We start from the raw sequence: 20896 nt of genomic DNA on the forward strand, positions 1-20896 counted from the left end.
CATAAACTGCTGGTACAGTACACAGTAAAAACAAAACAATGTTCCTCCAGGACCATGGTGCTACATGAAACAACACCAAACTACACTAGACTAAGTGAGACAGCACAAGGCTACACTAGACTACGTAAGACAACACAAAAACTACACTAGACTACAGACCTACACAGGACTACATAAAGCGCACAAAACAGTGCAGGGCAGTATAATAAATAATAAGACAATAGGCACAATACAGGACAAATTACAATATAGTAATAAATGATGTAGATGTCAGTCTAGTCTCTGGGTATTAAGGAGTCTGATGACTTGGGGGAAGAAACTGTTGCACAGTCTGGTCGTGAGAGTCTGAATGCTTCGGTACCTTTTGCCAGATGGCAGGAGGGAGAAGAGTTTGTATGAGGAGTGCGTGGGGTCTTTCACAATGCTGTTGGCTTTACTGGTGCGGCGTGTAGTGTAAATGTCTGTAATGGTGGGAAGAGAGACCACGATGAACTTCTCAGCTGACCTCACTATCCGCTCATAATCTATGCTTCAGAAAGGAAATGGTTACCAATTATGTCAGCTTCTGAAGCTAATCTGTTGAAGATTATGCTTCGATGTGTGCTCTGATTTTAAAGAATTGAAACATTTCCTTTGTTTAAAAAAATCAGATTTATGCTTTCAGTACATAGAATAGATTTTCTAATATCCCTGTGAAGTTGGAATTTTGTTGAAAATGCATTATTTCTCAGTGTTGAAGAAGAAGATCTTTCCATCTGTACACCCCCTCTAGTAGCAATTTATGTTACTGCTAGTGTTACACATTCCTTGTGTTTCAATCTCTGATTGGCTTTTGTTATGCAGTTTCATTTTTTTGTAGTTATTTTTATACCTGAGCCATTGTCTGTATCGTAAAACCCAATCTTATATATCCTTTTTTTCTCTATAACTTTCCATGTTTCCGTTAGCATGAACGTCAGCACATCATGAGAGTAAGCACCATTTTTATTTTTATTTATTTTCAGATCATTTTCACATTGGTAACATTGTATATCTGAATGTTGCAATTTCTTTAAGAATTTGGTAGCAAACATCTTGTGACATTTTTTGTGATTTTATTAGATTAATATTTCTTTTGAATGTTTTGGTAGTATCTTATGCTTTAGGAAAGAAGAATTAGTTTTGATTCAGATAACTTCATGTGAAACTTAACTGATCTTTGATAAGAGATGTACTTCTTGATATTGCTTCAAATTAATCAGCACCTGCTATTTATATTTTACCATATGTTAAGTTTGTGACAGAATGAAAGGTTTGACAATAGCTGAAAATAGATCTGAAATGTCATTGATATGTGGAATATTACAATTTTATTTTCATCAAAATCAGTTTCAGCCCTCATGCAGGTAACAAGGTTAACATTATTTCTTATTACAGAGCTCTATTTCTTATTTCATTAATAGAGTTCTTGGTCACTATATCCTACTAGTAAGAGATTGTGCATTTTTATATACTGTATATTTTAATGATTTTAAGTTTGTGACAGGTGTACACCTATGTGCGAATCTCTTATGTATTCAATAATGCAATACTAATGGAATATATTTGAGAATTGTCTTTGTTTCTTGTGAAGAACTTTTAAATTTTACTTTGTTTTGGTACTCAGTGTATAGACTACAGATGGCTTCAAAACTGTATGTAAAATTATTATGTAAAGGCATTTGTTCACTGTGATATTTTTGCTGCTGCTGATGATTTACCCAATCTCCCTCACACATTAGCTGAAACCAATAATCTTGGTCCACAACCACAGGTGATGCAGGTTCTCTTATCTTATCTTTTCATCTTTCACTATCAGCTGGTTCTTCAGGATTTCATGTACTATTTGCCCTCCCTTCCTTTCTTCAACATAAGAAATAGGAGGTGGATCCCACAGCTTTTTAAACCTGTATTAATGTTCAAAAAGATCATGGCTGATCCTGTACCTGGTCTATTTTTGATTCTCAGAATATCTGAAAATATATTATTCAATCTTGAATATCCTGAGTATCCACAGCCCTCTGGGGTGGAGAATTCTGAAAATTTACAACCACCTTCTTCTGAAACAACCAACTTCTTATCCTATGACAGTGTTTCAATTGTAGATTTTCCAGATCTTACCCAATATTTCCTCACATGACAAGCCCCTCATTCTGGAATAAATCCAGTAGATCAATGCTTCAACTATTCCAAAGTCAGAATACTCTTGCTTGGGTATGGAGACACAAGTATTATGTTTAGATTCACCAGTTTTTTAAAATCCTTTGTCTTCCTCTTAGACCATGAGACAAAGGAGCAGAAGTCGGCCATTTGGCCCATCGAGTCTGCTCCGCCATTTTATCATGAGCTTGGCCCTGTCCCTCTTACAGATCTGATGTTAGAAAATTCTGGAGAAATCTTTTTTTTAAAGTTGAAATTACATGAGGATAAAAGCAGAAAATAAGGAAATAAAATTGTTACTTTTGTGTGTTTTATTGACTTTATCATAATTTATTTCTCAATTATTAGGTCTAATTTGGCTTAAATTTCAAACTAAAATTCCATTCATTTTTCCATTTCATATTTCTTGCTGTGATATACCATTATCTGCCTCGGCCATGGGTCTTGAAGAAGACAAGAGAAAATAGTAAAAGGTATACAAATGTGGGCCTACCTCTAGGCTGGAGTTGCTAAAATGCACACAGAATAAATTGAAGATTTTGCCAGACTTGCTTTGAGTGCAGATTTCACATGTACGTATTAGTACAAGACCAAGTATGAAATCTCCCTTGAATCAGAATAGGCAGTGTTGGATGGGTTCCTACAATAGACAAAGGAAATGCATTTCCTTTCAGTGGGAGACAGTTAATCACAAAGCAAGAGACTTTCAATTAACCCTTAGTTAAGCAATCACTTGAACACAGCAAGACACATTTGTTGACTGTTGGTCTTGGGTGTTAAATATACAAAAGGTAAGTTAAATAATTCATTTTGAACTAAATGTGCAGGAGATGTAACAGCCTGGGTCATGCTTCATTTGTAGGACAAGTAATTAACATTGGATTTAATTTGATCAATGGTACATGTGCAATTTAGCCTCTGAGTAGAATCTGAGACACATTTTTGAATGGACCCAATCGATGGAAACTTTCACATTGTAATTTAAGGGTGTGGTCAGTTTTACAGAAACTGCTTTGGGTAAATGGTTTTAGGTAAAGGACAATGCTGAAAGTTCCACAATGCTGATATCTGTTTAATTGTATGAGAAGGTCGGTCTTTATGTGCACTATAGGTTTTTGTTGAGCACAAGAAGTTGCTGTAAATGGTTAGAAATTTTTTTTTGATACTAACCAATGAAGGTGTATCACTTATTCCAGTTATGTGACTAAGAGGTCAAATTCATTCTTGCAGTGAGGATACTCAGGGTATTCAATAAATCACTAACAGCCATGTGCACTAATAAAATTTCAAACAGATTAACAATTTCAGGTGCAACGGCAGTTTAAAGGAAATTTTAATATGTTGCTCAGAAATTGCTATCTCTCGCTGATCAAGCTGTACCTCAAATTTGAATTGGTTAGTCAGCCATGTGGAGTTGTAATAAACTGTTTATTAATCTTGTATACTAAGTGCCAGAGAAGATTAAGTATTTCCATCTTTGGTCCCATGGGTTAGAGCCAAAAATGGTATGAGTCACCAGCAATGGTAAACACCCTAGTACTGGAACACCCTAGCATTGGAACTTGTGCTGCATTATCCAATAGATTCATCTTAAAATATTAACTATTATGTGGATACACATTGATTGTTCAGTGTTGCTGTTTTTTCAAAATGAAAGAGCAGATATTATGGTGTAACTCTCGCTTTGGCTAGCGGCTTAATATAGGGAGTGATAGCCCCCGGCCCAGCCAAACCCTGCCACAATTTCCTCTACCACTCCCCGGGGTAGGCTGTCTGTGGTCACTTCACCGCAGGGCACTACTACCGAGGACTGTACCCTGCTGACGGAGTCCTCCCACGTCTCCACCACGTTCTCCTCTTCCCGTACCTCTCTGATCAGCTCAACAAAAGATGGGGGGGGGGCACGTCTTACAAGACTATCGGAGACCTCAAGCAATCAGGTCATGGGACTGGGCGCCCCGGCTATCGGGTCCATTCTTAACTGATCCACCTCAGCTGCCTGAATGACCCCTCTGCGCTGCAAGCAATTTAGCTGTCTCTCTAGCTGAAAAATATAGGCAGCAAGCTTCTCCCCCTTCTCCTGATGCATGTTCTGAAACCCCACCATGAGCTCCATTGAGCTTCCAGTCGGACCAAAAGCATTGTCCAGTGCTTGCAGACAATTGACAGCTGTCGCTACGGGAGATTTCAACCTGACAGCTCTCACAACGTCAGCAGCCCGCACATCCAAGCTCTCAATCAATCTCTGTCGTTTTTCATCATCAGAGCACTGCCACTCATCTAACAACTGTGAGGTCCTCTCCGCCCAAGTCTCATACTCCTCTTCCCCTTTAGGGGTGGGCGTTATTCCAGAGAATAAGTGGAGCCAGCCATAGCTGGGACTTTGAATGTGATTTTTCCATTTATTTTCCAGAGAAGTAAGGGCGGATACTAACTCAGAATTCTCACTCTTCACCGGGGGACGTGGACTAATTAGACATTCCAAATCCGACCACTCTTTCCTCTCATTCCTCAGAAATGAGAGAACTCTGTCTGAAATCTCTGCCTCCCAGCTACCGCTACCTCAGTGCTGGTCTGCAATACAACGAGGGATGCGCCAGCCATTTTATCAAACCTCCGCCCACAAACGCAACTTCAGCAGTACTTAAGAGTGGAATTAACAATTCATCCAGAGTACGACTATCTGCCCCACTGGTTCGTTGCTCAGGGTAATCACACAGCATCCAACGGAATCAGTCCCGGTCGAGCCCCCACAATTGTACCTCTCGCTTCGGCTAGCGGCTTAATATAGGGGGTGATAGTCCCCAGCCCGGCCAAACTTAAGAAATCTTGTTTAGGTGGATGCTGTGCGATGTGTCCCCTGTTACAAATCAGTACCCTGGAATAACAAACAATACGCAATATGTGATTAAACAATTAAGCTTTATAATTCTTACTTTGACTATACGGTTAGTAAAGAAACGAAAAAAGAAAAAAAAGGGCCCAATCTTATTAAACAGTCTGTTGCGCATTGTTGGAGCTCACAAATATGGCGATTTGTCCACCATCGACCTCCTCTGATCGTCGCTGCCCTTCAGACCCTCACTCCAAGTCCACCCCGTCCGGCGGTCTACCAACTCTCTCCATTCGTGTCTTCTCTCCTCATCTCTCCCCGGCCAAAAGACCACGAAAAAGTTCTCTTCCAACTCACAAGAAAGAACAACAGCATTCCTAACCCTGTTATCTCTAGTCATAACCCAAACATTGCTGCTACAGAGAAACCATTACATTATCGGTGAAACCTTACAACATGTTACACAGCAGTGAAACCCTACAGCATGTTACAATGGTACTTGAGATGGTCCAATAAAGCAAAGCATTTAAATAAAAGGGGAATGAAAATATTTCCTTTAAAATAAAGAAAACCATGATTTTGAATTATAATTTCTCCAGGTAGGAACAACAGTTCAATTTATAGTATTAGATTCTTTTTCAAAGTGAATTGAATATAATGGCTGAGAGCAAATATAAGACACAGGTGCTATTTTTCAGTAGAAGAAATTTATGGTATATAACAGAAAGTTTTATATCCTGTGAAAAAGAAAGCATTTGATTTATACAAAGCATTGACTGGTCTTTAACAATATATTACACAAATTAGAGTTTCTGCATTTAAAACTTTTTCATAATATTTACACTGGAATAGTGAAATTGGTTTTAGAATGTTTTGAGTTGATTCGTCAACTCACCTACCTTATATATTGCTTTTCTGCCAGGCTATTGGATTCATGAATCAGATCATGAACTAACTCATGATACCATGTTAATTAGATATTTGGCAATAGTATTGAGAATTATCAGCTTAGAAATGGATTGTAGAGATCAAATCCTGTGCAGAATATCAAAGTTTGGACTTTGAGTTTGGACAATTTTCTCCGCAGGCCCAGAACTGAGCAGCAGTGATGATAATCATTAGAAATTGGGAGAATAGATTGAAGTGGAAGAAATTAATTTACACTTTTATAGATTGTGCATGGTACATAGAAAGAGCAAGTTTTCACAGACTTAGGGTCTTTCCTCCCTTTTAAATGTGCATCTTGCACAATAATGGAGTTAACGAAAACATAATTATATTATTAATTCTCAGGGATGGGCAGTGACTTTTTGGTTTCACATAGCATTCTGAATCTAAAAGTTGACCAAGTGGTTTAGCTTATGTTCAATACTACATGAAACCAAAGCCTGGTAGAGAAAATGAACAGACTAATTGCTGCTTAAAGCAAATGTCCACAGGTGTTTATTAAGTAGAATGTTACAGGAGACCAAATAGCACAAGTGACAGATACAAATGCTGGAGGAACTCAGCAGGCCAGGCAGAGTAAACAGTTCAAACACGAGGAATTCTGCAGATGCTGGAAATTCAAGCAACACACATCAAAGTTGCTGGTGAACGCAGAAGGCCAGGCAGCATCTCTAGGAAGAGGTACAGTCGACATTTCGGGCCGAGACCCTTCGTCGGGACTAACTGAAAGAAGAGCTAGTAAGAGATTTGAAAGTGGGAGGGGGAGGGGGAAATCCAAAATGATAGGAGAAGGCTGGAGGGGGAGGGACGGAGCCAAGAGCTGGACAGGTGATTGGCAAAAGGGATATTAGAGGATCATAGGATAGGAGGCCCAGGGAGAAAGAAAAGGGGGAGGGGGGAAAAACCCAGAGGATGGGCAAGGGGTATAGTGAGAGGGACAGAGGGAGAAAAAGGAGAGAGAGAGAAAGAATGTGTGTATATAAATAAATAACGGATGGGGTATGAGGGGGAGGTGGGGCGTTAATGGAAGTTTGAGAAGTCAATATTCATGCCATCAGGTTGGAGGCTACCCAGACGGAATATAAGGCGTTGTTCCTCCAACCTGAGTAAACAGTTGCTGTTTCAGGCTGAGACCTTCCATCAGGACATGGAACTCTTTTCCATAGATGCTGTCTGGCCTGCTGAGTCCACCAGCATTTTGTGTGTGTTGCTTGGATTTCCAGTATTTGCAGATTTTCTCTTGTTTGTGACCAAATAACACACTTGGTTAGAGCATTACTATCACTCTACCAATAGCCAGGGTTTTGCAGTCAAAGTGTTTACTGCTATTTTTATGTGACTCTAGTTTCAGAGGTCCTTTCATGTGCATTGTATCATGGGAATTCTCAAGCTGCTGGCAGTGAATTGGAAGACTTCCACAGGCTTTACTATTTGTAACAATATTACTGTTTCTATTTCTCGTCTTGAATAAAATATATGAGTTCATTGTTAGAAAGACCTTCAAAATATGATTAATATATGATATGAAATGATACAAAAACAACATACCAGCTTTGAAGAGCTTCATAGTTTATTTTCTTATGAGAGGAATGGAATTTCAAATGCATTTGTAAATCAGAGACTCGGTAGACATGTATGTTACAAATCATGAGTAGAGTTGTGATGCTCCTCCAAGGTTAATAATCAAGTAACTCCATTGATCTCTGTAAATGTACTTTACTCTCTTACTACAGATTTTCCATTCTGCACACAGTTTCCTTGTCAATATGAAACAAATTTGCCAATAAATTCAGTTATGTCATGCTGTTTCTGTACATGTGATAATTTCTAAATTTCCTTACAGCACAAGTCTTTTGGCCCATTGAATCTTTGTGGAAACTTAGAACATTCTCAATCCCCATTCCTCCACTAATTTTCCATTAACTTAATCTGTTCTTCCAATACTTCCATCAACTCCACCTCCTTCCCTACAGTCTATCACTCACCTCCTCATTCAGGACAATTTGGAAAGGCCAATTAACCGAACACTTCACGTGTCTTTGGCTGTGGGAGGAAACTGGAGCAAATGGAGGAAGCTCATGTAGTCACAAGGAGATAGTATGAACATCACACTGAGAGCACTGTCAGGATCAAATTCAGGTTTCTGCCACTGTGAGGTATAGCTCCATTTGTTCCAGCACTGTTTCATCCCCAATTGAGTTTCCTGATTAGATTGCAGTCTACCAGAAATTCACCTTGGTACTCACTGTTATGTGATTAGTTTGTACATCAGAGGAGCACATGATAAATGTCCCATACAGCAATGCTTTCACTTCAACGCTATAGTTTAAGATGGTCCTGTCTGACCAATTGTTGGCCTTGAGCTGAAACCCACATTAGTTAGGTTTACTTCAATGGCATACTTACCTTTTCCATTTTGGATCCTTTCAAGCTCAGAGAAGATGGATAACATCAACTCCATGACCAATGTTTCCCTCAAAGCCCATATTTCAGATCACAGACACCCAGGTCTGCTACTAACAACCCTTCAATTTGCACCCAATGTAGTTGCAATCTACACCCATTCTGCCCTTAATTCTTGTTCAGAGTGGTGTGGGGGGCGGCGGCAAAACCCAGTAACGGCAGACCAGTCAGTTTAGCCACAGCAGTCGTAACAGCTCTAGAGGCAATATTCAACAACAGAATTAGAAATAATTGGGTGACTGGGTACATTAAAGGATGTCAGTATGGTTATTTTAAAGAAAATCTGTTTAAAAATGTTCATTGAGTTTTGATGAAGTAGCAGAGGGGATCAATGAGGGAAGTGACATCTGGAGGCAAGATAACATGCAATGTTGAGAAGTGTAAACACAAGAGATTCTGCAGTTACTGGAAATCCAGAATAATGCACAAAAAATGCTGGAGGAGCTTACTAGGTCAGGCAGCATCTATGGAGAGGAATAAAATGTTGATATTTCAGGCCGAGACCCTTCATCGGGACTGGAAAAGAAGGAAGAAACAAGAATGTGGAGAGGGGTGGGGATGGAGTACAAGCTGAAAGGTGATAGGTGAAGCCAGGTGAGGGGGAAAGTAGGATGGTGGGTTGAGAAGTGTGAAGTATTCTTTTTTTGAAGAGTAGGATCAACAGTATAAGCTAGGATACAAATTTATCTTAGGTTATAAACTCAGGGCCACTTTATTAGGTATCCCCTGTAAAAGAGCACCTAGGATATGAAATAGAGCAGAGTAAGAAATAAGGAAGTTTGATAGAGTTTTGTGAAGCACTTGTTCAGCCAGAGTTGGAATTTTGGATGCCACACTTTAAGAAAAAAGTAAAGAGGACGTATCAAAAGGTTTCTAAGCGTGAGTAACTCCAGTTCTCTGGATAGACTGCAAAAACTGATATTCTGCTTGGAAAAGAGCAGTGAATGTAGGAATCTGATTAAATATATTTGAAATCATTCAGTGTGTGGACAGAGTGGAACAGGAAAAACTGCACCATTTGACAGAAAGGTCATAAGCAAAGAAACATAGAAGGAAGATCTTTCACAAAAGAACGAAAAGGGTCATGGGGAAAACAGTTTACGTAGTAAGCAATGGTGTCTGGAATGAACTGCCAAAAACAATAGTGGCAGCTAATTCAATTCTAACACTTTGAAGGAAGCTGAATGATTATTTGAAAGTATTTTCAGGGCTATGAGAAGGGACTACTGTTACATAGTCAGATAAGACCATAAGCTATAAGATCAGATGTAGCCCATTTGCCCATCGAGACTACTTGCTAATTCCCATTTAACAAATAGTCTCTGCGTTTATAATTTCTCCCAAAGTGCATGACTATACACTTCCAAATCATTGTCATATAACGTGAAAAGAAGCAGTCCCAATACCGACCCCTGAGGAACAGCACTAGTCTCTGGCAGTCAACCAGAAAAGTCTCCCTTTATTCCCACTCTCTGCCTCCTGCTAGTCAGCTAATCTTCTATCAATCCATGTATCTTTCCTGTAATATCATGGACTCTTATCTTGTTATGCAGCCTCATGTGTGGCACCTTGTCAAAGGCCTTCTGAAAATCCAAGTAAACAATATCCAATGACTCTTCTTTGTCTATCATGCATGTTATTTCCTCAAAGAATTACAACAGATTTGTCAGGCAAGATTTTCTCTTAAAGGAAACCAGACTGACTTCAGACTATTTTATCAAGTACCTCCAAGTGCCCCGAAACCTCATCCCTAATAATGGACTCTAACATCTTCCTGACCACATAAGTCAGGTTAACTGACCTATAATTGCCTTTTGGCTGCCTCCCTCCCTTCTTAAAGGGTGAAGTGACATTTGCAGTTTTCCAGTCCTCCGGAACCATTCCAGAATCTAGTGATTCTTGAAAGATCACTTCTAGTGCCTCCACAACCTATTCAGCTACCTCTTTCAGGACCTTGGGATGTAGTGACTTATCTACTTAAGAAACATATAAAACCTACAGCACAATCCAAGCCCTTCGGCTCACAATGCTGTGCCGGACATGTACTTACTTTAGAAATTACCTAGGGTTACCCATAGCCCTCTAGTTTTCTGAGCTAAATGTACCTATCCAGGAACCTCTTAAAAGACCCTATTGTATCCGCCTCCACCACCGTTGCCGGCAGCCCATTCCATGCACTCACCACTCTCTGCGTAAAAAAACTTACCCCCAACATCTCCTCTGTACCTATTTCCAAGCACCTTAAAACTGTGCCCTCTCATGTTAGCCACTTCAGCCCTGGGAAAAAGCCTCTGACTATCCTGTCATCATCTTATACACCTCTACCAGGTCACCTCTCATCCTCTGCCACTCCAAGGAGAAAAGGCAAGTTCACTCAACCTATTCTCATAAGGCATGCTCCCCAATCAAAGCAACAAGGGTACTTTCATACCTTTCAGCTTCCTCCTCCTTAGTAATAGTAACTACACTCACTTCTGCCTGCCCGACACTCTCGAATTTCTGGCATACTGCTAGTGTCTTTATTATGCTGCAATTGGATTAGTAACTTTTCTTTTAAATAATGGTGAGATGTATTATATATTTTACTTGAGATAATGCTTTGGCTTAATACCAGAAAATGGTAGAATGGTATAATGTGCACAGTCTGTGCAATCCAAACAGAAATGTTGTAAACACTTCCAATTAAGGGTATTGTGTGCACCATTACAGGCAGAGAAACTATCGGAAGCATAAATGAAAGGGTTAAGTACTTCGTAAAAGATAAACTATTAGAGCCTAGCAGTTTGATGTCTGTTTGTGTGATGTGCACTTTATCTGGATTGCAGGGAAATAGAACTTGGAGTTCATTCATCTCGTGACCTTGATGCCATTGCACCCATGTGATAAACAATACGCCTCATATTAGTTTCATATGGTACTCCTGCCTTTGCATTAACTCATGCAATGCTTATGAAGGAGTATACCCTGAAAGTATTAACATGCGCATTAGCTATCTGATAATTCATCTCCAAGAGGGCAGTGATCTCTCTTTTAGAAGTTTTTAAAATAGCGAGTCACTGTAGAACAAAGCTTATTATGATGGAGAAGAGTGTCTGTTTACGTACCAATTTGTCCCATAGTTTACTATTTGCTGACAGGTTAATAGTTAATGTAGTCATCGCCCAATAGTTGGCACATGTGCAAAGCCTATGTTTGTTCAGGTTATAGAATCATATCAAACTCCCCCCACAGTGAAGAATCAGAACAATCTGATGATCCTTTGGTACTTAGTTAAAAGTGCAGAAAGACCCTTTACAGTCATTGTGTAATTGTGTGAAGTTACATTGAGAGGGTTCTTGGAACAGTTTTTCTTCCTTCTTGCTGACAGGAAACATCTGTGGTTGGTGATTTGCAAGAGCTGAGGTTACTATCGGACAGTATAAACGCATAGAATCAAGGCAGTCGGACTCTTAATTTGTTGCATGTGAGAATCAGGCCGATTCTGTCTTCCAACAGTACTGGTAAACAGCAAAAATAATTAAATTGAGAGCAAAGAGAGCAACTGAACTCAAACTGCAGTTGAGTAGCAGCAGCAAAAGACAGTTAGTCGGGAAACTAGATTAAGAAGCCTGAGCTTAACTAATTGTGAATTATGAACATTCAAAGTGAGCTGTATCCTGGCTGGGATGTCCGATATAAGCCTTATGAGGCAGCAGTGGCATGGTATCTGGAGAAGAATTGTTATTTCCCAGACAATCTTGATATTTGGATTGACCCAGATATGGATGATGAAGAAATCCCAGCAGTGAGTTGAATGCTAACTGATCTTTGCTAAAGTGTTTCTATAAGATGTATAAAAATGTTTAAATCCCTCACGCGCTGAGCCTGTCCCATTGAAGCAAACACTGTTGGTTACAAGCTGTAAATATTAATGTCTTTTAATCATTGTACAAATCCAAATCATGTTATTATTAAATGGGGATTTTTCCCTGAATTAAAACATCATGCATTTTAGAAATGGCTTATTGTACTTCACATTGTGGTTTTCCTAAGCTATTTGCTATAAGACAGTGAAGCTATGCTCTCTTCCTTTTTCAACATTAAGTTAAGCTGGGGATTTTACTTGGTTATAATAACTTACTTTAATGTAACAGAATTTGCTCCCTTCAAAGATGGTGAGTCTTACAGTATGTAAAACATCCAAAAACCTGTGGGAAGGAACAATCACTCTGTTGTTGCACCACAAGTAAGTGGATAATTTGCATCACTGCTAAATTGCTGGTTACTCTTTATTTTAAGAACTGGGATTTTACATTGTATAATGAAACTCGGATCAAGTGCAGACTGAGCAAATGCAGGATTTCGGTGCTACCAGATGAGCAGATATTCTGCAATATTCCTACAGTACTTTTAATTAGTTTTTAGACATTATGCAGTATTATAATAAACTCACAGTGAGTCTGATAAGTTTCAATGGTATACAGGAACTGACCCTGGTAAGTTTCACAGAACATAGGAACTGGGGTGCTGGTGAGTTTCAGGCTAGCCCAGGATACACTGCACAGTGAGCATATTAATGGAGTTTTATTATACAGTAGATTCTGGTTAATCGGGACAGTCACTTATTTGGGGTAATTATTAAAAGAACAAAAACTAATCAAGAAAATAGCTGGGATTCCCTTCGTTTGTTTTGGACACTATGCCGCTTAACTGGGACAGGAGACTGTTGCCGAATATTTTCTAACATCAGTCATGTACACTTGTGTGCACATTAGACACTACACCATGCTCAGAGCGAACAGTTTTTAATCAGCGTGAGTTGTGCATGTTTGTGTTCAAAAGGCAAAGATTTTTGTCACTGATGTTGGTGAAAATAAGAAGTAAGACAATTCACCAATGCTTTGCTCACTGCGGTTTCAAGCATTTAGGCTTGGAGATGCCAGAAATGACCATGAGTGAAACTGAAACGATTTTACTACTTCTACAAGTTAGGAACTGAGAAGAATTTGAAGGTGTCTGTCAACAATCATCTTGAATGTTACAATGAAACTGAAGATTTGGAGAATGCAATCATTGAAAACATTGTATGAAGGCAGTCCATTATCTGCATTAGGCGTTTGCGCAGATTTTGTTCCTTTACATTCAATCATTAGGTCGCAACTGCATACACTGGATGAATTCCTCTGTCGATAACTGTAAGGAACTAATGCACAGTTTTATAGAACTGTAGCAGCATTAGTAGTGTTTTAATTTGTTTTGTATTTCATTTAAATATATAATTTGTACTCAGTTAAATGGTAGTTTGTCTTTTTTGTACTCTCTTAACTATTTCCATGAAACTTCAGCTAAGTGGGGCAACCATTTAATTGGGCCAAAATGTACTGGTCCCAGTGTGTCCCAATTAACTGGAATCCACTGTATTTGAATTAATCTCACGAAAACAGGATAGAGCTTCCTGTGTTTGGTACCTCCCTTTAGTAATGCCTCCTCATGTTACTGTTGTCCATGTGATGTGAATTAACAGACATTAAGTAGTAACACAGTTTTCTATCTTCTGACACTATTTCGCCAGAAGTTGATTCACAAGGCTTGCTATGTGGTGGAGAGAAGAGAATTCAATGATATTGAAAGCACGCACTTATAATCTGCGTACCAGTATCATCTCTTGTTTTCTTAAAACCGAGAAGGAGGCATTCAGCCCATTGGGGCATTGTTTGCTCTCCGATCCTACTCCATACTCATTCCTCTAACCTATTTTTCTTCATGCGTCAGTGGCTCCACCCTAATTCTCCCACTACAAATCTACACTAGGTCTGATTTAGAGCAGCCAGTGAATCAACATTGGATTTAACATGGGCTTCGTGGGAAAAGCCAGAAAGTGGTAATAGATAGTTTCCTTTTTGACTAGAGGCCTGTGACTAGTGGTGTGCCACAGGGATCGGTGCTGGGTCCATTGTTGTTTGTCATCTTTGAATGATCTGGATGATAATGTGGTAAATTGGATCACTAAATTTATGGATGACACCAAGATCGACATATTGGACAGTGAGGAAGGGTATCAAAGTTAGCAACGGGATCTGCATCAGCTGGAAAAATGGCAGATGGAATTTAATGCAAACAAGTGTGAGGTATTGCATTTTGTGTGGACAACCCAGGGAAGAAATTACACAGTGAGTGGTAGGGCACTGGGGAGTGTGGTAGAACTGAGGGAGATACAGATCCATAATTCTTTGAAAGTTGTGTCAGAGGTAGTTAGGATTGTAAAGAGAGCTTTTGGTATATTGGCCTTGATAAATCAAAGTATTGAGTACAGAAATTGGATGTTATGTTGAAATTGTATAGGACGTTGGTGAGGCCTAATCTTCCTAAAAAGTGCCCTAATTTCCAGAACGCAGCAAAAAAAGTCATCCGAAAGACAATACAGGTAATACAAAATGCATTTGAGGCCCCTGTGTGGTGCTCAAAGGCAATTTCAGTAATTCGTTGAAAATAAGTTTAAAAGGTAAGAATTCATAATTGCAACCAAAGGAGTAAAGGAAAACACAAGTGTCAAATTGTGAAGCAAAATGCTGCAGGTATTGGAAATAAACAAAAAGAAAATTCTGAGGATGCTCAGCAGATTAGGCATCATCTGTGGAGAAACAGTTAATATTTAAAGTATTCCTCTGTTCTCTCCACCATACCCCAAGCTACAACTTAAAATGTGGTTATTTGTCACTTTTCCAGTTTTGATGAATGTTCAATTCCTTCCATTTCTGGACATGTAGAAGGCTCATTATTTTGGAATATCAGGTCTGCACATTCGAAATCTATCTGGGACATTTTAATACCATAAGACGTAGTAGCAGAATTAGGCCATTTGGCCTGTCGAGTCTGCTGTGCCATTCCATCATGGCTGATTTATTATCCCTCTCAATCCCATTCTCCTGTCTTCCCCCTGTAACCTTTGACACCTTGACTAATCAAGAACCTATCACCCTTCGCTTTAAATGTATTCTATCACTTGGCCTCCACTGCCATCTATGGTAATGAATTCCACAGATTCACCATCCTCTGGCAAAAGAATTTCCTTCTCATCTCTGTTCTAACTGGACGTCCCTCTATTCTGAGGCTGTGCCCTCTGGTCCTAGAAACATCCTCTCCACATCCACTCAATCTAGGCTTTTCAATATTTGATACATTTCAATGTGATCCCTTGGCCACAAAGCCATCATCCAAATCATTGATATATACTGGGAAAAGAAGCAGTCCCAATACCGACCCCTGTGGAACATCACTAGTCATCGGCAGCCAACCAGAATATTTCCACTCTTTGCCTCCTGCTTGTCAGCCAATCTTCTATCCATCTTTCCTGTAACACCATGGACTGTTGCGTAGTTAAGCAGCCTCATGTGTTACACCTTGTCAAAGCCCTTCTGAAAGTCCAAGTAAGCAACATCCATTGATTCTCCTTTGTCTATCCTGCTTGTTTTTTTCCTCAAAGAATTCCAACAGTTTTGTCAGCCAAGATTTCCCCTTCAGGATACATCCTCCGATGTTGGCCTATTCTATCATGTGCCTCCAAGTACTCTGAAACCTCATTCTTAATAATGGACTTCAACATCTTTCCAACCACTGAAGTCAGGCTAACTGGCCTATAATTTCCTTTCTTCTTCCTCCCTCCCTTCTGAAAGAGCGAAATGAGATTTGCAATTTCCAGTCCTCCAGAACAATTCCAGAATCTAGCGATTCTTGAAAGATCATTACTAATGCCTCCATAATCTCTTTAGCTACCTCTTGCTGAACTCTGGGATGTAGTCCATCTGGTCCAGGTGACTTGTCTACCTTCAGACCTATCAGCTTCCCAAGCACCTTCCCCTTAGTAATAGCAACTGCACTCACATCTGCTCCCTAACACTGTCAAATTTCTAGCATACTGCTAGTGTCATCCACAATGAAGACTTCCTAAATATTTAATAAGTTCACCCGCCATTTCTTTGTCCCCCATTACTACCTCTCCAGTGTCATTTTCCACTGGTCTGATATCTACTCTCATCTCTCTTATACTCGTTATATATCTGGAAGAAGTTTCTGTATCTTCTTTTATATTATTGGCTAGTTTACCTTTATATTTCATCTTTTCTCTCTATATGGCATTTTCATTGCCTTCTATTGGTTTTTTAAAAGCTTTCTAATCCTCTAATTCACCAATAATTTGGCTATATTATATGCCTTCTCTTTTCCTTTTATGCTGTCTTTGACTTCCCTTGTCAGCACCGGTTACCTCATCCTCCCTTTAGAATACTGCTTGATCTTGTATCTATCCTGCGCCTTCTGAATTGCCCCCAGTTTTGTGCTTTGTATTGAAGACTTATTTGGATACAGATCAATATTTCAGTACTGGCATGTGAGAATCACTATTATCTGTTCAGGTTCTGAATTTAGCATACTTTTCAGTCTTTGATCAAATAAATCCAATTTTATATGAGTGTTTTCGTTCACATTCTTCAATTGTCTATGAGTTCTTCAAATGTGCTTCTTAGCTATTTAAAATAAAAACATACATCTTTCCTCCATTCGAAGTAGTTTATTTCAGAATCAGAATCAGAATCAGGTTTAATATCACTCGCATATTTCAGGAAAGTTGTTGTTTTGTGGCAGCAGTACATTTCAATAGATAACAGTAAGAAATATATATATAAATAAAATAAGTCATGCAAAAAGGAGCAAAAAAAAAAGAAAAATAATTGTGACTAGTACACGGTTTCATTGTCCATTCAGAGACAATGGGGAAGAAGGAAAGAAGCTGTTCCTAAAATGTTGAGTGTGTGTCTTCAGTCTCCTATACTACCTTCTTGATGGTAGCAATGAGAAGAAGGCATGTCCTGGGTAATGGGGGTGCTTAATGGTGGTTGCTGCCATTTTGAAGATGTCCTCAGTGCTGGGGAGGCTAGTGCTCATGAGGGAGCTGCCTGAGTTTACTACTTTCTGCCCCTTTTTCTGATCCTTTGCAGTGGCCCCTCCATAACAGACAGTGATGCAATCAGTTAGAATGCTCTCCATGGTACATCTGTAGAAACTTGTGTAAGTCTTGGTGCCATACCAGGTGTCCTGAAGCCCCTAATGAAATATAGCCACTGTCTTACCTTCTTTTTAATTGCATCAATACGTTGGACCCAGGCTAGATTTTCAGAGAGGTTGACACCCAAGGACTTGAAACAGCTCACACTTCCCATTGCTGATCCCTCGATGAGGGCTGGTGTGTGTTCCCTTGTCTTCCCCTTCCTGAAGTCCACAATCAGCTCCTCAATCAATTTGGCTCAATATCTAGCTGCCTTAATCCCTTGTGAATGTACCATATTTGGTTTAGAAAGGAAAACAATAGAACAGATTTGTAATTGTAGATAACAGCTACAATTAAGATATATATGGTATATGCAGTGACTCCCTTTTTTCTAGGCTGATCTCAGTATTAACTAAATTGAGTCAATTGGAAAAGATAGCTGGTTATAAAGGAGTTAGATTTTGTTATTGTTCTTAATGTTTAATTAATGGTTTGTCTTGTTGGCAAATTGAGAGTTATATTTTGGCCTTGAGACCACATTCCTGGATTTACTTATCAGCCTTTCTTTACATGCCTGAATATGAGAGGAGTACCAGGAACCACTTCCACCAAGCAATGTGAGGTAAAATATTAATGATTATCATGTTCTGCAATGAAAGAGAGATGACCTGCATCAATTAGGATGCATGGGAAATATCAACAGCACTACCTTCTACTTTTCCTGCCATGCAGGTTACCTATTACTGCTAGAGACCTGACAACATTATTGAATAAGCTATTGTAAGCGAACATCCCTACTAGTTCCTATCCAGTTACTTTTGCTCTTATCTTTCTTCCCCTGTTGAAAACGTGCCATCCTGCTACTCTATGAGGGGTCAAGAGTTTTGGTAGTCACCTGGCAAGCCACCTTAAAGTCTTCATGTTTGCGTTGTCAAAATTCATGATGTGATCTTCCCACTGCATGAAAATCATAATTTCACAAATCTGCATTTTGCTTTATCTGCACACAAACTTCATCTGATGAGTAACTTTCCCATATAAGCTTTGGAATGCTGCAGATACAAAGCACGTGTCTTGCAATGAAACAGACATATGGCATGATTGGTCCATAAGGCATTCTCATCACTTGCACCTTTTTAAATTCAATAGTTGCCAAGACTGATGTTGCAAGAGAAGGGGAGGTCATGGGGAGTACTTTTAATTTAAAGTACTCACTTGATTACATTTAAAAATGCAATGGATGTAACTGCTTTTCTAGTGGTTTGATTCCACAACGGATGTCATTTATTGGCACAAATTCTCTGTTTACCACTATCAGCATGGAGTTGCCCTGTACTGAGGAGACAAACCGACTGATTTTGCTTGAAGTAGTGTTGCAATTTTGTTTTAAACTAAAAGATAGTATTTCATTAAAAAAAGATGATTGTTCAACACATTGTATAAGGAGTACTCCTTTCTGACCTTCAATTCTCTTTGACTTCAGTATCCTTGAAGCTTGTTTTCTGGGAACTCCTTTGATCTGTTGAATAGTTATTGAGCAATTAGTAGTTATCTAATAGCGCAAATTGTGTTGGAAGAATTCAAGATCCTTGGTGCATGAAGGGGCAGAATTATATGAAATTGGTGTGTATCTAATGTACTTCTGAATAAACCAGCCAGTTGTAATCAACCCTCAGCTCCTTATGCTAGAGCCCAAGTAACATGCCCAAAGAGAACGCACCAATGATGCTGCTCATAGCCATTATTTATACCAAATGATCAAGAGCAATATTACTGATAGTGTTTGGTGGAGGGGTGGGAGGCAATTTTTTTAAAACCGGTTTTAACAGTGAAGACTCCAGCTTAGGTTATTCTTCAACTTTTTACCTTCTGCAGTTTTGTTGTTTATATCAGTCATTTGTGATGTTACAATTCAAATGTATTTTTTGCCCTCCATTTTCTTCCTTTCCCTCCTTCCACCCAAGGCCACTCACCCCAAAGCATCCTCCTTAACCCAGGAGGACGAGGCGGACGGGAACGCAGGCTTCTCTTTGACGACTTCTGATGGTGCTCCATGTTCAGTTGATAGGAGTTGTGCTTGCTGCGGGGTGAGTTGGGCGATGTTTTTTCACCGTCCCACCTAGTGGCCCTATTGAAAACTAATAACCATTGCACATGTGTTTGGTAGATTGGACTGCTAGTAGGTGCTGGAACTCCAATCTGCAACCACCAGTGTGCAATGTAAGTACCCTGTGCTACTCTAATGGACTTCTCATAAAATCCATATCTCCATCCTAACTGCAGTCAATTCTGCCTCATTGTTTGATTGGGTAAACTCCCAGAATTTTTCATTTACTAATTAATTAAACGAGAAAGTATTTCCTCCAGAAGACTGTTAAAATCTGGTGTATGTGCCTTATGGTATATAACTTCCACTTTTAGTTTATAATTGCCCATTTGATATAAATTGCGTGTCTCTACTTGGAGTATTAGTAGAATTTCTGGATTTCCAATGTATACACCAGACTTTAAAGTACTTTAAACTGGTGCTAACCAACAGAGGTAGTACCATAGACTAACATACAGGTCAGATATCCAGCACTTGAGGCTGCAGGAGTATTTACTGTGTTTTATTTATGCACTTCAAGTTGAAGGATGGAATAGACCATTTTCTATATCTTTTGATATCAAATATTGCTCTACACAAAACTCTCAACAATGCTTAGGTGGCTGCCATGTTTAAACTCAGCTGCAAAAAATCATCTCTTACTTCATCTGTCCGATATTTCTTTTGTGACAACCAGTCATTCTAGCCTCTCTATGAATGATTTATTCTTTAGTTCTAAATTTGAAGCATCTTGTGGTTTTTTTTTTGAAGACTTCTTATAACTGTCAGGAGCTTTGCTATTCTTGTTTCGGTTGAGGCTGCTTCAATAGATCAATGGCCACTCCTATCCTGAAATGCACTCCTAATAATTAAGTTATAGATATATTTAATGTATTTAATAATGGGAATACTCACACTGCTTTTGACTAGTATCTTTCTTGAAACTTGGCACAACTTTTTTGTAAAACGAATGAACTTTAAGATAAGCAGAAATATTCATTATGATCTGTTAGAAGGCCAAGAGGACCATGTAATTGTAAGTGATGCAGAAATAACTGGGTGGCAAAGAAGCTCTTTGGCATGTGGGCCTTCATCAGTCAAGGATTGTATATAAAAGTTTAGATTATTGTGTTGCAGTTGTACAAAATGTTGGTGAGGCCACCTTTGGAATGTTGTGTTCAGTTTAGGTCACCCTGCTATAGGAAAAATGCCATTAAGCTTTAAAGAGTGCTCAGAAGATTTACGAGGATGTTGTCAGGAGCTCAAGGTACTGATTTGTGGAGAAAAGTTGAGACTTTTTTCTTTAGCATATAGGAGAATGAAGGGTGATCTTACAGAGGTGCATTCAAGTATGAGGAGTATAAAA

At 39.1% G+C, this 20896-nt stretch overlaps 1 protein-coding gene across 15 annotated transcripts in view; it reads left to right on the forward strand.

Moving 5' to 3' along the window:
• Positions 1-20896, forward strand: part of gramd1ba (GRAM domain containing 1Ba) — a 600767-nt gene that overhangs the window by 510759 nt on the left and 69112 nt on the right. The window contains exon 1 of one of the 15 annotated variants that reach the window (XM_072238339.1): positions 11902-12206. The exons of the other annotated variants lie outside the window; for them this stretch is intronic. Coding sequence (XP_072094440.1) covers positions 12054-12206 — 153 coding nt within the window. The 5' untranslated portion in view covers positions 11902-12053. Of the gene's footprint in view, positions 1-11901; positions 12207-20896 lie in introns of those variants that run through there. 15 annotated transcript variants of the gene reach the window in all.

This window comes from Mobula birostris, chromosome 20 (assembly GCF_030028105.1).
Source record: "Mobula birostris isolate sMobBir1 chromosome 20, sMobBir1.hap1, whole genome shotgun sequence".
Classification (NCBI taxonomy): domain Eukaryota; kingdom Metazoa; phylum Chordata; class Chondrichthyes; order Myliobatiformes; family Myliobatidae; genus Mobula; species Mobula birostris.